We start from the raw sequence: 16934 nt of genomic DNA, 5'->3' as shown, positions 1-16934 counted from the left end.
ATTAAAGAAGATGCTTATAGTTTTAAAACACTTCGTACTTTGCACAGACTTTGTGAAGTTCTTTCCCATGCTCGTTCTTATTTGCTCCCCCCAGCTGCCCTGTGAGGTAACTGGTAGGTGCGCTCCATTCTAGGATGTGAAAACCAAGGTTCATACATCTGATCTGCCCAAGATCACAAATGTCATTATCAGTGACAGAGCCAAGACTCACACCCAGGTCCTGTGACTCCAAGCACTATGCCCCTAGGATCCGAGACCGGAATCTCTCTTCCTGTCCCTGGCAGGCAGGGGCCCCAGTTGCTTGGGTTGCGCTTCCCTGTTAGCCAAGGTGTGTTCTCTGGAGTATCTCCGGCCTCAAGTTTAATTTTCCATTTGGCCTTCTTTAGCTTGGAAGTACCCTTCTGAACCAGGTTTTTAATCCTGGAGCCCCGTCACTACCCCACCTTCTACCTAGACAATCTGCTATTTCTAGGAATTCAATAATGAAAGGAAGCGCCTCCTTTACGAGTCTTGTTTTTGTATACTTGAGATCATTTTTGGCACGATGTGCTCTGAGACAGCTGCAGACACTGGCCGCTGCTTACGTTGCCAGAGCAGCTGGTGCCAGGATGGCATCAGGTCTGAATTTATCCATGAAAACTAATTAACGCCCTGTGACCACAGGGAAATTAGAGGCAGTCAAGGGGTCTGGAGCTTGGAGCTCCCGGTTGCGCCGTAACCACCACATGTTTCCTTTGGGGCTGCACACCCAGGGTGCGTTTCTGCTTTCCTTGTGCTGAGGGTGGGAGGTGGCCGCTCCCCCTAAGCCAGAGCCTGCAGAGGGACTTCATTTCCTTCCACTTCCACTCAAGATAGTTGTGGGATGTGGCTGAGGGGCAACCTGGGTCTCTTGACTGAAGGGGATTCCTGTCCGTCTCCCCACCCAGCACCATGGCCTTGCAGCAGGCCCAGATGTTGCTGAGCATGAACAGCCTGGAGTCCGTGAATGCAGGTGTGCAGCAGAACAACACGGAGTCATTTGCCGTCGCCCTCTGCCATCTCGCAGAGCTGCACGCAGAGCAGGTAGGCAGGTAGCTGGGCCTGCGTGCTTTGGGAGCAATGGAGGCTCCACCATGTCGTCCTCTCTGCTGCTCCAGAAAAGCACTGGATGTGTCTGGGTCAGGCCTGGTTGGATGCAGGGGGCGCTGAAAGGGTAAAATCCCATCGCTGGAAATGGATGGGGTGTGGAGTCTATAAAGTTTGTTGAACTTGGGATCTCTTTGCATTGACAAAGGGAATAAGAGGTCAGCTATTTCCATGTAGCAAATGGAATAAAAAGGAGTCTTTGAAATTAAAGGTAGTAGAGCTATGTATGTTTATAGGAGACGGGAAAGCCACACCAGTTAATGTTACGTCTCCAGCACAAGTCTGACTGACTCCAAAAAGGGACAGTGGAAACTGGATGTAACCTTGACTCACAGCCCAAGTCCTTTTACATGGTTCTCTTTGTAGGGCATTGAGGAAAGGGTCTCTCCTGCTGCCCTAGGCTTTCTCTCTCCTTTGCTCCAAAATGTCTTCTTTCATGGAAAAGAAGTCAGGGAAACCTCTTACCCAAGCCCTCTAGCTCACTAAATACTGCCTTGGCTGTACGTGCCTTTCCTCGCTCATACTGCTTCCTCCACTTGTCTGTAGTGTCTGTTACCGTTAGGTTATCGTTAGGGTGTACCCTAGCACTCAGTATTCCCTAATCTGCAGCCCGAAGAGCTCTGGATGGTGTCCGCCCCTTTCAGAAGTCTATAAATACTTACCCCCACCAACCGTATTTCAGCGTTTGACAGTCCTTTAGGTATCTGTGGAGACAAAGGGGATGGATGGGCCCTGGCTGCGTCCCACGTGCACCTTCATCAGCTGCCCTCTTCCTGCACCTGGGAAGCATCACCCCGGCTTCCGTGATGTCAGAACAGCGGCCAGCTGCACGTGCTGTTTGCTTTCCTGCAGGAAGCTGCGCGTTCATCACTTTCTTGGTTTTTCTACCCCTCCTAATGGAACCCCGAAACATATCGCCTTTTCCTCTCCTGCTACCGTGGTTAAGTGGAGCATTTGGTAATGGATGAGTCAGTGAACCTTCAGTTAGGTGTTTGGTGTGAACCTCGTGCGACTTTTCTCCCCTAGCAACTTTTTTGAGAGAAAATTCACATGCTGTACAATTCACCCACCTTAAGTTTCCCCATATGGCTTTTTGAAGCCATTCTCCCCACTGACCCCAGCCTTAAACTGGGTAACTTCCTTTCAGCTCTCTTTGAGTTATGTAGGGTAGAAATGATTTTTTTTTTCTCCCTGCTGGACTGAAAAACTACTTTACAAAAATCTTGGTCTTGGCTCGATATTCAAGCTTTGAAACTTTCTCCAAGGCCAGTTATTAGAGTTCCTCGATTTTTCCTGGGAGATCTTTCCTGCTCTTTGGATCTGTGTTGGTATTTCCAGCCTCATGTCCCTTATATCCCCGGGCTTATGTGAAGAAGCTGCTGATGCCATCATTGCCTGGCTCCAGTGGCCGGCATGTGTTGTGAAGCCTTAGAATTGCACTGCTAGGAGATAGGCAGTGGCCTCTTTGTTTCATTTCAGTCCCTTCCTCCCTTTCCTCAACCTGCCTTCTTAAGACCTTGCTGGTGCTAGAACATCAACCAGGTAGCTATACCCACGGGGTTGATGATTGTCACATTTTTAATTGTACAGGTTGGATGGGCCCCTGGGAAATTAAGCTTGGCCAGCGGTGGAGAAGGCAGCTTCATCATGCATCTCCATTTGCTCCTCTCTTTCCTTTATGTGTGCTTCGGACTGTGTTCTGAAATTGATCTCCAAATACACTGGATGCTGCACTTTGGTGTGGCAGTGACTGGGGCGTGGGCGAACCTACAAAGAAGTTAAAAGGTCTGAATAGCTGTTTCTGACCTTTCTCCTGAAACCCAGAGGGAGCACTAAGACAGCCAGCCCCCTTGCTGTTTTCGTATAATTCTAGACCATCTGGTATCATAACTCTCCCAGCCTCAGGAGGGGCAGGTCACAGTGGGAATGTTTGGGGGGATACTGCAGTGTGTGTCTCTCTACTTGGCCTGCAGGTTTGACAACCCATCTCAACCTACGGGCCCAACTCACTGTGGCAGTCATGAAAATAGTTGGCAAGATTGGTCATTTAAAAATCATAAGAGTAAAAAGATTATTGACCTTTTATTATAATTCAATGTAATTTCCACTTCATTCACTTCAAATGAAAGTTTACTTGCAGTCTAATTGAACTTCTATATAGACAGAAGACATTTCACCTAATCAAAGGATTGGGACAAATTGAAAAGCTTTTGGAGTCAATAAGGAACATTCCAACGACATAAGGGTACAAAAAAAGACATGAAAGTGTATTCACATAAAAAACAAAAATGACCCCAAAACATGAAAACATTTTCAATCTAGTTATTAAAGAAATTCAGATTAATACAGTGAAATACTAGTTTCACCAGTCAAATAGGCAATCCTTAAATATTGTGGTGGGAGAAAGGCGTAGAGTGCTGGTATGAAAGCTCTTGGCACATTTCTGGAGGGTGGGTTAGTAATTTCTATCAGAAGGCTTCGGAGTGCCTACCATTTGGCCAGCCAGTTCTACTTCAAAGGTCTCATCTCAAGGAAATGACTGGACAAGTGGACAACTATGTGAAGGTAAATGCACCAAGATATTCACTGTAGCATTCTTAAAATGGACAAAATTAGAAACAACCCCACTGTCCCACACTAGGAGGTTATTTTGATGTGTCATAGTTTATTTACCTAATAACATACTATGATGATATAGCTTTGTATTTGTGAACACTGGAAAGATTGATTCATTCAAAAAATATTTATTGAGTGTCTACCATGTAGTACACAGTGTTATAGGCAATTTACAGAAATCGCATATATACCTGTTTTTAGAAAACGTGTATGTGTCGTTTATTTATGTGCATAAGAGAAATTTAGAAGGATATGTGCCAAAACATTATTGTGAGTATCTTTGGTGAGATTGAAATTGGTCTTTTTCTTATTGTTTACATTTATTCTTAAGTTTTTTTTCCTAGAATGAACATGCATTACATGTGTAATTAAAAAAAATTTTTTAATGAACAAATAAAATATGCTAGAACCTTAAAAAAAAAAAAGACCCCTTGATGTATGACAGTCTCTGGCTCATGCCTTCCAGGGTACAGCACCACAAACAGGTGAATCATAGTGACATCCTGTGAGTGGTGTAGCAGGTGTGGTTTACAACACAGGTGTGCTCATCAAACCGTGTGTTTCTACTTAGGGCTGTTTTGCTGCAGCTTCGGAAGTGTTAAAGCACTTGAAGGAACGATTCCCGCCTAATAGTCAGCATGCCCAGGTAATCTGCCTTTTGCATGGCATTGGATTTATTTCCAAAGAGATGGTTTTTACTGTATTGTTGTCAAAGCAGAATATTTTAGGGTCTCCCCTCAGTTTCTTGTGTCTTGGTTCCTTTCTGTGTCATCTGTGCATTGAGGTGAATATAGGTACATACCAGACTCTCTAAACTCTGTTAGAGAGGGCAGAGAAATAAACTCTGATAAAAGATTTAAAGATTTATTTAGGGAACTTTTTCTTCCTGTCTTTATGGTTTTAAGGTAGTATTCGTTGTATCTCTAACTGTATGGATCATCTGTGTCTATGGATAGATGAACATCTCAGTTTGGTGTTGTGTCCCTTACTTGGCAACTCTAGTCTTTTCCTGCCAGAATTAAATGACCTTTTGGGAAGATGTTGTCCCCAGAGGGAATTTAATTTTATAAAGCACTCCCAGGCCCCCTGTTCGTTATTGCACTGACGTCTGTCTCTAATGGGGTTGAGAAGGCTGTTCTACTGGTCCCTTCTTTCCCTTACCAAGTTTAGTCAGCAATGGATTCGAGAATTTGAAACCCTAAGAGGTCATGGCCTGGGAATCCACTGCTGGTCCCTGAGGCTGCCACTGCCGGGGGTTGTTGGCTCCACCGCACTTGATATGCTGTGGGTACCCATCTGCATGTGAAATGTGCTGGGGTCTCAGCAGGCTGTGGTCTGAACTCAAAGTGCCCAGCTGCAAAGGTGGTATGCAAACAAAATAGAAGATTGGAGAAAGCACCTACGGGTCATGTGGGAAGGGAGGGTTAAGTGTGGTTCTGTGGCAGTGCTAACGTGATGGAATGGTTTTGGTTATAGTTCTAGATGTTTAAAAAAAAAAGAATGTAATTCACAGTTCACTGAAAAAACATCTATGGCCAATAGATACATAACAAGATGTTCAGCCTGACTGACAATCAGGGAAATACAAGTGAAAACAATAATGAGATATTTCATACCCATCAGGTTGGCCACCGGTCAAATACCTGACAGCACCAAGTGTTGGTGAGGACGAGGAGTGACAAGTAGTGTCCTGTGCTCCTGGGGGGAGGGGTGCGAATCCGTGCAACCTGTTGGAAGAACGAGTGGGCGGGCACTACATTAAAATGAAGGTGCGGATGTCCTACGACTGCCTTCCCACCGCTTGCTGTAGACCTGAGATAAACTCTGGCACCAGGAGAGATGTATGAGAATGTTGATTGCAGCCTTGTTCAGAAGAGTGAAAAATTGGTCCTACCTAAATACTCATCAACATGAGAATAGATAAGTTGTCACATATTCATGTAATTGAAAACTATTCATCAGTGAAAAGGATAAACTAGAGAGCTACTTGTATGAACATGTGTAAGTCCCAGCAAAATAATGTTGAGCTTAAAAGCAAGTTGTCAAAGGATACATAGGGTATGATAGTATTTACTATATACAAAATTTAAAAATGTACAAGATTGCTCTCTGGGCTAAATGCACCAAGAAGGTTGGAATCATCGGTGCCTCTCGGACCCCGTTATGGTGCCTCCCTCAGGAAAATGGTGAACAAGACTGAAATAAGCCAGCACGCCAAGGAAACTTGCTCCTTCTGTGGCAAAACCAAGATGAAAAGAGGAGCTATGGGGATCTGACACCTGTGGTTCCTGCATGCAAACCGCAGCTGGAGGTGGGGAGGGGGCAGGTGGGGGGGGGAGGTAACCCCGACCTATAGCACCACTTTTGCCTTCACAGGAACATCTGAAGGAATCGAAAGTGAAAGACGGGGTAGAAGCTCTATCATTTGAAACACTGCTAGCCTATAATGGGTTAATTTATGTAACAAAATTACTTAAGCTTGTTGTAAATTTATTAATAGTCTGTTGGTTGCATTGACTTCTCTTAGAAAGCTTGGAAATCAAAAATCCTTCTAATTTTTATTGGAAAAAAAACATATGGGATCATACTATACATTGTTTAAGGGTAAGAATATATGCTGTAGAAGTATAAAAACATGAATGAGAGTGATAAACATTAAATCTGGTGCTTACTTTGGGCAAAGAAAGGGGAATGGAATTTGCGAAGAACTTCAGTAGTGTGTGATAGTATCTGAAGCAAATAAAGCAAAATTGTGATTTGACAAAGTTGGTGATTGGCACACATGTGTTTTTTTATTCTCAGTGCTTTTTCACATCCTTGAAATATTTATAAAAACATTTTTAAATCTCAAAAAATGTGTATGAATTGTAAGAATACTTGCTAAGAAAGCCAAAATATTTTTATATTTCTGTTGAATAAGGAGGTGAACCCTTGCCATTTTGTTCTTTTTTTTTTTTTCTTATTAGTTATGGATGCTATGTGATCAAAAAATACAGTTTGACAGAGCAATGAATGATGGCAAATACCATTTGGCTGATTCACTTGTTACGGGAATCACAGCTCTTAACAGCATAGAGGGTGTATACAGGTAAGAGACTGAAAACTCCAACCCCAGGGTGAAGTAATCCTCAAATGCCTTTATTCTTATTTGTTTAATTAAAGTTAATGTATTAACTTTAGCTTAGGAAAAAACTTTTTTTCCTATTTATTACCTATTTCTTCTGGGAAATTAGAAAATACAGATGAGTAAAATGGACAAAATAAGTATCACCCAGAGATAATCACTAATGTTCTGATATCGATAATTCCAGACTTTTTTGTTCTTGCATGTGTGTGTGTGGGTGGGTGGGTGGGTGGGTGGGTAGGTGTATACACATGTACTTACACACACACACTTTTTTTCCTCTTTTAACAAAAATTATATCAGGCAAGGTTCTTCCCTATGGGAGGTTCACAGTCTAGTTGAGGAAATAGAGACTCTAACCCTCAAAGCGACTTGACTTGCAAAACATCAGCATAACCATTTTGTTTATATTGTTTCTGTGTCAGGAAAGCAATTGTACTACAAGCTCAGAACCAAATGTCCGAGGCGCACAAGCTTTTACAGAAATTGTTGATTCATTGTCAGAAAATCAGGAATACAGAAATGGTGATCAGGTAAGGGAGGTCTCTCAAGCACCTGCTGTAGGTGGACCCTTGCGCCGGATATTCTCACTCCATGTCTCTCTCTTTGCGGGCAGTGTCCTGTTATCTGTGGCAGAGCTCTACTGGCGGTCTTCCTCCCCCACCGTCGCGTTGCCCGTGCTCCTACAGGCTCTGGCCCTCTCCAAGGAATACCGGTTACAGTACTTGGCCTCCCAAACAGTGCTGAACTTGGCTTTTGCTCAGGTAAGCTGATCTCTGTTTTTATAGCACATATTTGTGCTCAAGAACTGGTGAGTCTGTTACTACTTTTTGGTTTTGAAAAGGATAATAATGAGCATTGACTTCTTAATATTGAAGTCTGGGAATGTAGTCTCATCATCAGGCCCTCCATGGAAGTCTGAAGTTGCGAACTCCCTGGCAAGCTGACCCCTCCCAGTGGCACTGGCTGTACTGAGCTGCATATTTAAGAAAGGGGATGCACCTTTTCATTGAGGACAGTAGTATCATATTAATGATTTAGCTGGCCCAGAGCTATGCTTGATTAATAAGGGGATAAATAAAGAAATGAGGAATTTGTGTGTTCATTGAAAGCTTTTGGAAATTAAATTGTATTTTATGTTTGTTTTCTGTCTCCTCCTGAGGAATGTAAAGGCTTTCGAGAAAGGGACTTTGTTTTCTCCCTGCTGTGATCTCTGGTACAGAGTAAGACGTACACATAGTAGGCTTTTAATAAATATTTAGTGAATGAATGCATTTTGAACTCACTGGCACTAGAGGAATTTACTAACTTAAAGCAGAGATTCCCCAAACCATGTGTTAGAGTTAATTGGGAAGATTTAAAAAATATCTATATATCTGGCCTTGCCCTGAATGCATGGAGTCAGAATCTCTATGGAAGGAGCACGGGAATCTAATGTTTTCCTTTCCAGCTTCTCTAGTGATTTTTTCTTTTCTTTTCTTCCTTTCTTTCTTTTCTCTCTTTCTTTCTTTCTTTTTCTCTCTCTCTCTCTCTCTCTCTCTCTTTCTTTCTTTCTTTCTTTTTTAAGATTTTATTTATTTGACAGAGAGCACAAACAGGGGCAGTGGGAGAGGGAGAAGCAGGGAGCCTGCTGAGCAGGGAGCCCGATGCGGGGCTTGATCCCAGGACCCTAGGATCATGACCTGAGGTGAAGGCAGATGCTTGACCAACTGAACCACCCAGGCGCCCCTCTAGTGATTTTTTCTTAATTAAGATAAAATTCACATAAAAAATTTACCATTTTAATCATTTTTTTTTAAAGATTTTATTTGTTTATTTGACAGAGAGAGACACAGCGAGAGAGGGAACACAAGCAGGGGGAGTGGGAAAGGGAGAAGCAGGCTTCCCGCTGAGCAGGGAGCCCGATGTGGGACTTGATCCCAGGATCCTGGGGTCATGACCTGAGCCGAAGGCAGACGCTTAACGACTGAGCCACCCAGGCGCCCCCATTTTAATCATTTTAAAGAGCACAATTCAGTGGTTTTAAGAATATTTACAGTGTTTTGCAACCATCAGCACCATTTAATTTCAGAATATTTTCATCACTCCGAAGAGGAACCTTGTGCCCATTAAGTAGTCACCCCCATTTCCCCCTCACCTTGAGCCCCTGGCAACCTACTTTCAATCTACTTTCTGCCTCTGTGGGTTTGCCTATTCTGGATATTTCATATAAATGGAATCATACAATATCTGGCCTTATGTAGTCTGGCTTCTTCACTTAGCGTAATGTTTTCAGGATTCATTCATGTTGTAGCAGGTGTCAATGCCTTTTAATGGCGGAATAATACTTCATTAGATGGATAGACTCCATTTCATTTATCCATTCATCAGTTGGTGGACATTTGGATCAGCTATTATGAATAGCTGCTTTTAACTTCATGTATAAGTTTTTGTGCGGATATATGTTTTTATTTCTCTTGGATATACTTAGGAGTAGAATTGCTGGGTCATATGATAGAATTATCTTGTTTAACTTTTTGTGGAACCACCCATCTGTTTTCCACAGTAACTGCACCATCTCACCAGCAATGTATGAAGATTCTGGTTTCTCTGTGTCCTTGCCAGCACTTGTTATTTCCCATTTTTTTATTATGCCCAACCTAGTGTAAAGTTCTATCTCGTTGTGGTTTTGATTTGCATTTCTCTAATAACTGATGATATTGAGCATCTTTTCATGTGCTTATTGGCCATTTGTATATGTTCTTTGGAGACATCTAAGTCCTTTACCCATTTTTCAGTTTGGTTATTGTCTTTCTGGTGTTCAGTTATAAGATTGTTTTGTATATTCTGAATACTAGACCCTTATCAGATAGATGATTTGCAAGTATGTTCTGTTCTCTGGGTTGTCTTTTCACTTTCTTGATCATGACCTTTGATGCACTAAAGTTTTTAATTTCAATGAAATCCAATTCATCCTTTTTTTCCTTTTGTTGCTTATGCTTCTGGTATTCTACTTAAGAAACTGTTGCTTAGGGGCACCTGGGTGGCTCAGTTGGTTAAGCAACTGCCTTGGATCATGATCCTCGAGTCCTGCGATCGAGTCCCACAGGGAGTCTGCTGCTCCTTCTGACCCTCTCCCCTCTCATGCTCTCTCTCCCTCTCTGTCTCTCTCACAAATAACTTAGTGGGAACTTTTAAAAAGAAAGAAGAAAGAAAGGAAGGGAGGGAGGGAGGAAGGAAGGAAGGAGAAAGAAAGAAACTTGCATAATCCAAGGTCATGAAGATTTATACCTATATTTCCTTGTAAGCGTTTTTTGTTTGATTGTGGGGTTTTTTTTGGTGCAAAAAGGTGATTTTATTAAAGCTTGGGGACAGGACCCGTAGGCAGAAAGAGCCACTGTGTGGGTTGTGAAGGGTGGCTGATTATATACTATGGGCTTGTGGGAGGTAAGGATAAGGGAGGTTTCAAGAGAACTTTCATATGCTAAGGAGGACCTACAAGATATCGGAGGCCTTGCCATTGTCAAGTTAAGGTTGTTTTTCCCCCCTCTAGCAAGGCATTAACATTAAGATAGTTGGGAGATTCCTGGAAGAATGTCACACACGTCCCACCCAGGAGTGAGGGGGTGGGAGGAGGTTGCAGGGTGTCAGCTTATGCTTTGTCTTCAGCCAGCCTTCTGCTCCCTCATCATTTCCCCTCTGAACAATTTTGACCGTTAAATCTTTAAGGTTGTTGGAAGGTGGAAGGTCTCATCTTCTGTAACTTCTTCCTGCTGAATAGGGTTTTAATAGTCTTAGGTCTTACATTTAGATCTTTGATCCATTTTGAGTTAATTTTTGTATATGGTGTGAGGTAGGAATCCAGCTTTATTTTTCATATATGGATATCCCAGTGTCCTAGCACTACTTGTTGAAGAGACTATTCTTTTCCCATTGAATGGTCTTGGCACCCTTGTCAGAAATATTGATCATGGATATATGGGTTTATTTCTGCACTCTATTCTTGATCTGTATATCTGTCTTTATGCCAGTACCATACTGTTTTGATTACTGTATCTTTGTATTAAATTTAAAATCAGGAAGTAAGAGGGGCTCCTGGGTGGTGCAGTTGGTTGAGCATCTGACTCTTGGTTTGGGCTCAGGTAATGATCTCGGGGTCCTGGGATTGGGCCCTGCATTGGGCTCAGCACGGAGTCGGCTTGTCCCTCTCCCTCTGCTCCTCCCCTGCCTCGAATAAATAAATAAAATACTTCTTAAAACTTATAAAAAAATTAATTTCAGTTTTGGATTGTTTATTGCTAGTGTATATTGATCTTACATCCTGCAACTTTGCTGAAGTTGTTTAATACCTGTTACAGGTTTTTGAGAATTTTTTATAGAGTTTTCTATATATAAGATCATGTCATCTGCAAATACAGAGAGTGTTTCTTTCATTCCAATTTGAATGTCTTTCATTTCTTTTTCTTGCCTAATTGGTCTGTGTAGAACTTCCAGAACAGTGCTGAATAGAAGTGGCAAGAGTGTACATCCTTGTTTTTGCCCCTGATCTTAGGGGGATGATTTCGGTCTTTCATTGTTAAACATGATGTTAGCTGTGGGTTTTTCACTGATGCATCAGTATTAGGTTGAGGAAGTTCCCTTCTACTCCTCAGTGTTTTTATCATGAATAGGTGTTGGGTTTTTGTGAAATGTCTTTTCTGTTTCTTTCTTTCTTTTTTTTTTTTTTAAGATTTTATTTATTTGTCAGAGAGAGAGAGAGCACGAGTGCACAAGCAGGGGGAGCGGCAGGCAGAGGGAGAAGCAGGCTCCCCATGAGCAAGGAGCCTGATGTGGGACTTGATTCTAGGACCCTGGGATCATGACTTGAGCCGAAGGCAAATGCTTAACCAACTGAGTCACCCAGGCGTCCTTGTTTTTTCTGTTTCAATTGAGTAGATTGTGTGGTTTTTTTTCCCTTTTTTCTATTAATATAGTGTTTTACATTGATTTTTGCATATTGAACTACTGTTGCATTCTTGGCATAAATCATACTTGTTTATGGTGTATGATCCTTTTAATATGCTGTTGGATTTGCTTTGCTAGTATTCTGCATCTGTATTCTTAAGGGATATTGGTCTGTAGTTTTCTTTTGAGATCTTCATCTTGCTTTGATATTAGGGTAATAGTGGCCTCATAACGTGAGTTAAGAAATGTTCCCTGCCCTTTTGTTTTTTGGAAAAATGAGAACGATTGGTGATAATTCTTCTTTAAATGTTTCTAGAATTTGCCACTGAAGCCACGTGGTCCTGGGCTCTTTTTTGGAGATTTTTTTGGTTACTGGTTCAGTGTCTTTACTTGTTAAGGGTCCATTCAGATTTTTTTTTTTTTTAAGTAGTTTCCACACCCAGGGTGGAGCCCAACGCAGCACTTGAACTTGGGACCCCGAGATCAAGACTTGTGCTGAGACCAAGAGTCAGATGCTCAACTGACTGAGCCACGTAGGCACCCCCCATTCAGATTTTCTGTTTCTCCTTGAGTCAGTTTTGGTAATTTGTATCTTTCTAGAAATTTGTTCATTATATCTAATTTATCTAATTTGTTGGCATACAATTGTTCATAGTATTCTCATATAATCCTCTTTATTTCTGTAAGGTTATTAGTTAACTGTGCTTTCATTCCTGATTTTTGTCATTTGAGTCTTCTCTGTTTTTTTTTTCTTGGTCAGTCTAGCTAACAGTTTGTTAATTTTCTTGATCTTTTCCAAGAACCAGCTTTTAGTTTCGTTGATCCTATTGTTTTTCTTTTCTCTGTTTTGTTCATTTTTTTTTTTAATGTGTCAACATTTTTTTTTTAAATTTCTTTTTTAAATTTAAATTAAATTAATTAACATCTAATGTATTATTAGTTTCAGAAGTAGAGGTCCGTGATTCATCAGTCTTATATAACACCCAGTGCTCATTATATCATGTGCCCTCCTTAATGTCCATCACCCAGTTACCCTATCCTCCCACCCCCTGTTTTGTTCATTTTCACTCTAATCTTTATCGTTTCCTTGCGCCTCTGTCAGCTTTGGATGTAGTTTGTTCTTTTTTTAGTTTCTGGGTTGTGTTTTTTTTTTTTAAGATTTATTTATTTGAGAGAGAGAGAGGAGAGCGCATGAGGGGGCTGGGAAGGGAGGGGGAGAGGGAGAGCCAGACTCTGCTGAGCGGGGAGCCCCTTATGGAGCTCCATCCCAGGACCCTGGGACATGACCTGAGCTGAAGGCAAACGCTTAACTGACTGAGCCACCCAGGCGTCCCTTTTTTTTTATTTAAAGTTTCTTAAGGTGGAAGTTCAACTTACTGATTTGAGATCTTTTTTCCTTTTTTTCATTTATGCCTTTACAGCTATAAATTTTCTTCTGAGTACTGCATCCTGTAAGTTTCAGTATGTTGTGTGTGTATTTTCAAAGTACTTCCCAATTTCCCTTGTGATTTCTTCTTTTACCTATTGGTTATTTAAAGATGTGTTGTTTGAGGGGCCCCTGGATGGCTCAGTTGGTTAGGCGACTGCCTTTGGCTCAGGTCGTGATCCTGGAGTTCCGGGATCGAGTCCCGCATTGGGCTCCCTGCTCAGCGGGGAGTCTGCTTCTCCCTCTGACCCTCTTCCCTCTCGTGCTCTCTATCTCTCATTCTCTCTCTCTCTCAAATAAATAAATAAAATCTTAAAAAAAAATAAAGATGTGTTGTTTGAGTTCTATATATTTATGAATCTTCTAGATTCCCTTCTATTATTGATTTCTAATTTTATTTCATGTGCTCAAAGAAGATACTTTGTATGATTTCAGTCTTTTAAAATTTAGAGTGTTAATTTGTGATATAACACATGATCTATCTGGAAGGTGTTCCATGTGCACTTGAGAAGAATGTGCATTCTGCTGTTGTTGGGTAGAGTGTGCTCCCTAACAAGTGACTGTTATGGCTAGTTGGTTCGTAGCCTTGTTTGGGTCTTCGGTTTCCTTGCTGATCTTCTGTCTAGTTGTTCTCTCCCTTAGTGAAAGTGGAGTACTGGAACTCTTCAACTGTTACTGTTAAGGTGTCTATTTCTCCCATCAGTTCTATCAGTTTTTGCTTCACATATTTTGGGGTTCCATTGTTTGGTGTATATGTGTTTATAATTGTATCTTCTGATGAATTGACCCTATATCAGTGTGTAATGTCTTTTAGCTTTGTAACTTTTTTTTTTTTAAAGATTTTATTTATTTTAGAGAGGGAGTGCACAAGAGTGCAAGCAGGGAGGGGCGGAGGGGGAGGGAGAAAGAATTTGAAGCAGACTTTGCACTGAGCATGGAGCCCGATGTGGGGCTTGATCCCATAACTGTGAGATCATGACCTGAGCTGAAACCAAGAGTCAAATGCTTAACTGATTGAGCCACCCAGGTGCCCCTTTTGTAACAGTTTTTGATTTAAAGTCTATTTTATCTGATATAAGAATAGTCACTCCAGGTCTCTTTTGGTTACTCTTTGCATGGAATATCTCTTTTCTGTCCTTTTACTTTCAGCCTATTTGTGTCTTTTAACCTAAAGTGAGTATCCTTGTAGATAACATATAGTTGGATCATGTTTTTTTCAAATCTGTTGTGCTAACCTCTGCCCTTTAATTGAGGAGTTTAATTCATTTATATTTAATGTAATTATGGATTTGAAAGGACTTATATTTTGTTTTTTTTTTCTGTATGTCATATCTTTTTTGCTCGTCAGTTCTTCCATTACTGTTTCTTTTGTGTTAAATGGGTGTTTCTTGTTTTATTTTACTATATACTTTTGAGTTATTTTCTTAGTGGTTTCCCTTATCCCAGTGATTCTTACACAGCAAGAATGACCTTTTGACCCTTTGGAATCACCAGACTAAAGGATATTGATTCTGAGTCTTCTTGTAAAGACAAAAACCTTTCTATAGGGGCCTGGGTGGCTCAGTTGGTTAAGCGACTGCCTTCGGCTCAGGTCATTATCCTGGAGTCCTGGGATCGAGTCCCGCATCGGGCTCCCTGCTCGGCAGGGAGTCTGCTTCTCCCTCTGACCCTCCCCCCTCTCATGTGCTCTCTCTCTCTCTCTCTCATTCTCTCTCTTTCAAATAAATAAATAAATAAATCTTTTAAAAAAAACCTTTCTATAGTGTGAATAACTACTACCTACTGTATCCATCATAATTTGAAATCAGATTGTCACACATTGTTTTCTAGGAGTGTGGTGCATATTCAGTGTAGTACATGTCAGGGAGAACATAAGCCAGACATGGCCCTTTGGGAGAGAAGAGCCAGAAATGGAAGCCTTTTCTGTCACAGGCAGTGGATGTGGATATGTACAGTACCACAGTGTTTCTTTTTCAGCTCATTCTTGGAATCCCAGAGCAGGCCTTAAGTCTTCTCCACATGGCCATTGAACCCATCTTGGCTGATGGGGCGGTGCTGGATAAAGGCCGCGCCATGTTCTTGGTGGCCAAGTGCCAGGTGGCTTCAGCAGCTTCTTATGATCCACCAAAGAAGGCAGAAGGTAGGGAGCCATTCAAAGATTGCTGGGCAATACTACTGTGGAAAAAAAAAAAATTTAGGACCCAGAAGAAGGAAGACATTAAATTTGGGACAGTATTTAAGTTCTCAAATATATGTTGAAATTTCATGCTGTATTTAAAGTACTTTGACATGTATGCTTGGCATGAAGTTTGAGGGCAAGTGAATCATTATTTTAACTCTACAGAACCAGGTCCCTGGCTGGAAATCGGGACCTTTTTAAAAACCTCACCCTAGTGTTTTGTTTCTTCTTCTTCTCAAGGAGTAGAATACAAAACTGTCTGGTAAATGTTATATCAATAAAAGTAGATGTTAAGTTTTGAAAATTATGTGTGGAATGTTGAGTTAAACATGCATGGTATTTTCCCACTTTCCATCAGCTCTGGAGGCAGCCATTGAGAATCTCAATGAAGCCAAGAACTATTTTGCAAAGGTCGACTGCAAAGAGCAAATCAGAGATGTTGTTTACTTCCAGGCCAGACTCTACCACACACTGGGGAAGACCCAGGAGAGGAACCGGTGTGCGATGCTCTTCCGGCAGCTGCATCAGGAACTGCCCTCTCATGGGGTACCCTTGATAAATCATCTCTAGTGAGAGCATCCCTGCTGATCCACTATATAGACTAGAAGATTTGGGACTTGTTTACATCCCCTCCGTCCATGTAAATGATGTATTTGATGTCTGTCTGATCAATAAACTGCATTCTGATTAGTTTGTCTTATTTTGTTGCTAGAATATACGTATTTGTTTCCCGCCCCCCCCTTTTTTAAGATTTTATTTAGGGGTGCCTGGGTGGCTCAGTTGGTTAAGCATCTGCCTTTGGGTCAGGTCATGATCCCAGGGTCCTTGGCTAGAGCGCTGCATCGGGCTCTCTGCTCAGCGGGAAGCCTGCTTCTCCCTCCCCCTCTGCCTGCTGCTGCCCCCTTGCTTGTGCTCGCTTGCTCTTTCTTGCTCACTCTCTTCAAATAAATAAAATCTTAAAAAAAATAAAAGATTTTATTTATTTATTTGAGAGAGGAAGAACACAAGCAGGGAGGGGCAGAGGGAAAGGGAGAAACAGATTCCCCACTGAGCAAGGAGCCCGACATGGAGCTCAATCCCAGGACTCTAGGATCATGACCTGAGCTGAAGGCAGTCGCTTAACCAATTGAACCACCCAGGCGCCCCTCCCTTTTCTTTTTGATAGCAAAAGATACCAATGCTTTTTGATAAACCGCTGTGCAAGTGTTAAAGATTATGTTCTCTCTGAAAAAAGTTGCCAATATCTTAGAATCTGTGCACACTCTCCATCATCACATGAATTCATTTAGCATCTATGCTCAGACATCAGCTCTTTTGGGTATTGCTGGATCTCTCTAGGGGGTCAGTATAGGTTTTTCTGAGGCTTGGATTTTCTTTCTGAAGCTTCCTCGCTTTGTTGGACTGAGCTGGGGTTTGTGGTGTGCCTGTATGTGCCCGCAAGCACATGTTGGTCCTTGAGGTTAAGAAGGAAAAGATTTTTTTTAAGATTTTATTTATTTATTTGACAGAGAGCACAAGCAGGGAGAGAGGGAGAGGGAGAA

General features: G+C 41.7%; 1 protein-coding gene across 4 annotated transcripts in view; it reads left to right on the top strand.

Annotated features, from left to right (window-relative positions):
• Positions 1–16083, top strand: part of ANAPC5 (anaphase promoting complex subunit 5) — a 42180-nt gene extending 26097 nt beyond the window's left edge. For 2 of the 4 annotated variants that reach the window (XM_025889697.2, XM_025889700.2), the window contains 7 exons: positions 927–1062; positions 4313–4387; positions 6708–6829; positions 7291–7398; positions 7482–7629; positions 15192–15354; positions 15752–16083. In XM_025889697.2, the coding sequence (XP_025745482.1) occupies positions 927–1062; positions 4313–4387; positions 6708–6829; positions 7291–7398; positions 7482–7629; positions 15192–15354; positions 15752–15963 (964 nt within the window). In that variant the 3' untranslated portion in view covers positions 15964–16083. The remainder of the gene's footprint in view (positions 1–926; positions 1063–4312; positions 4388–6707; positions 6830–7290; positions 7399–7481; positions 7630–15191; positions 15355–15751) is intronic. The other 2 variants (XM_025889698.2, XM_025889699.2) reach the window with 2 other exon arrangements.
• The last annotated feature ends 851 nt before the right edge of the window (positions 16084–16934 follow it).

Source organism: Callorhinus ursinus, unplaced genomic scaffold (genome assembly GCF_003265705.2).
Source record: "Callorhinus ursinus isolate GAN/ISIS: 27379988/994484 unplaced genomic scaffold, GSC_fseal_2.0 scaffold41, whole genome shotgun sequence".
NCBI classification, from domain to species: Eukaryota; Metazoa; Chordata; class Mammalia; order Carnivora; family Otariidae; genus Callorhinus; species Callorhinus ursinus.
This window is presented reverse-complemented; position numbering and strand designations above follow the sequence as displayed.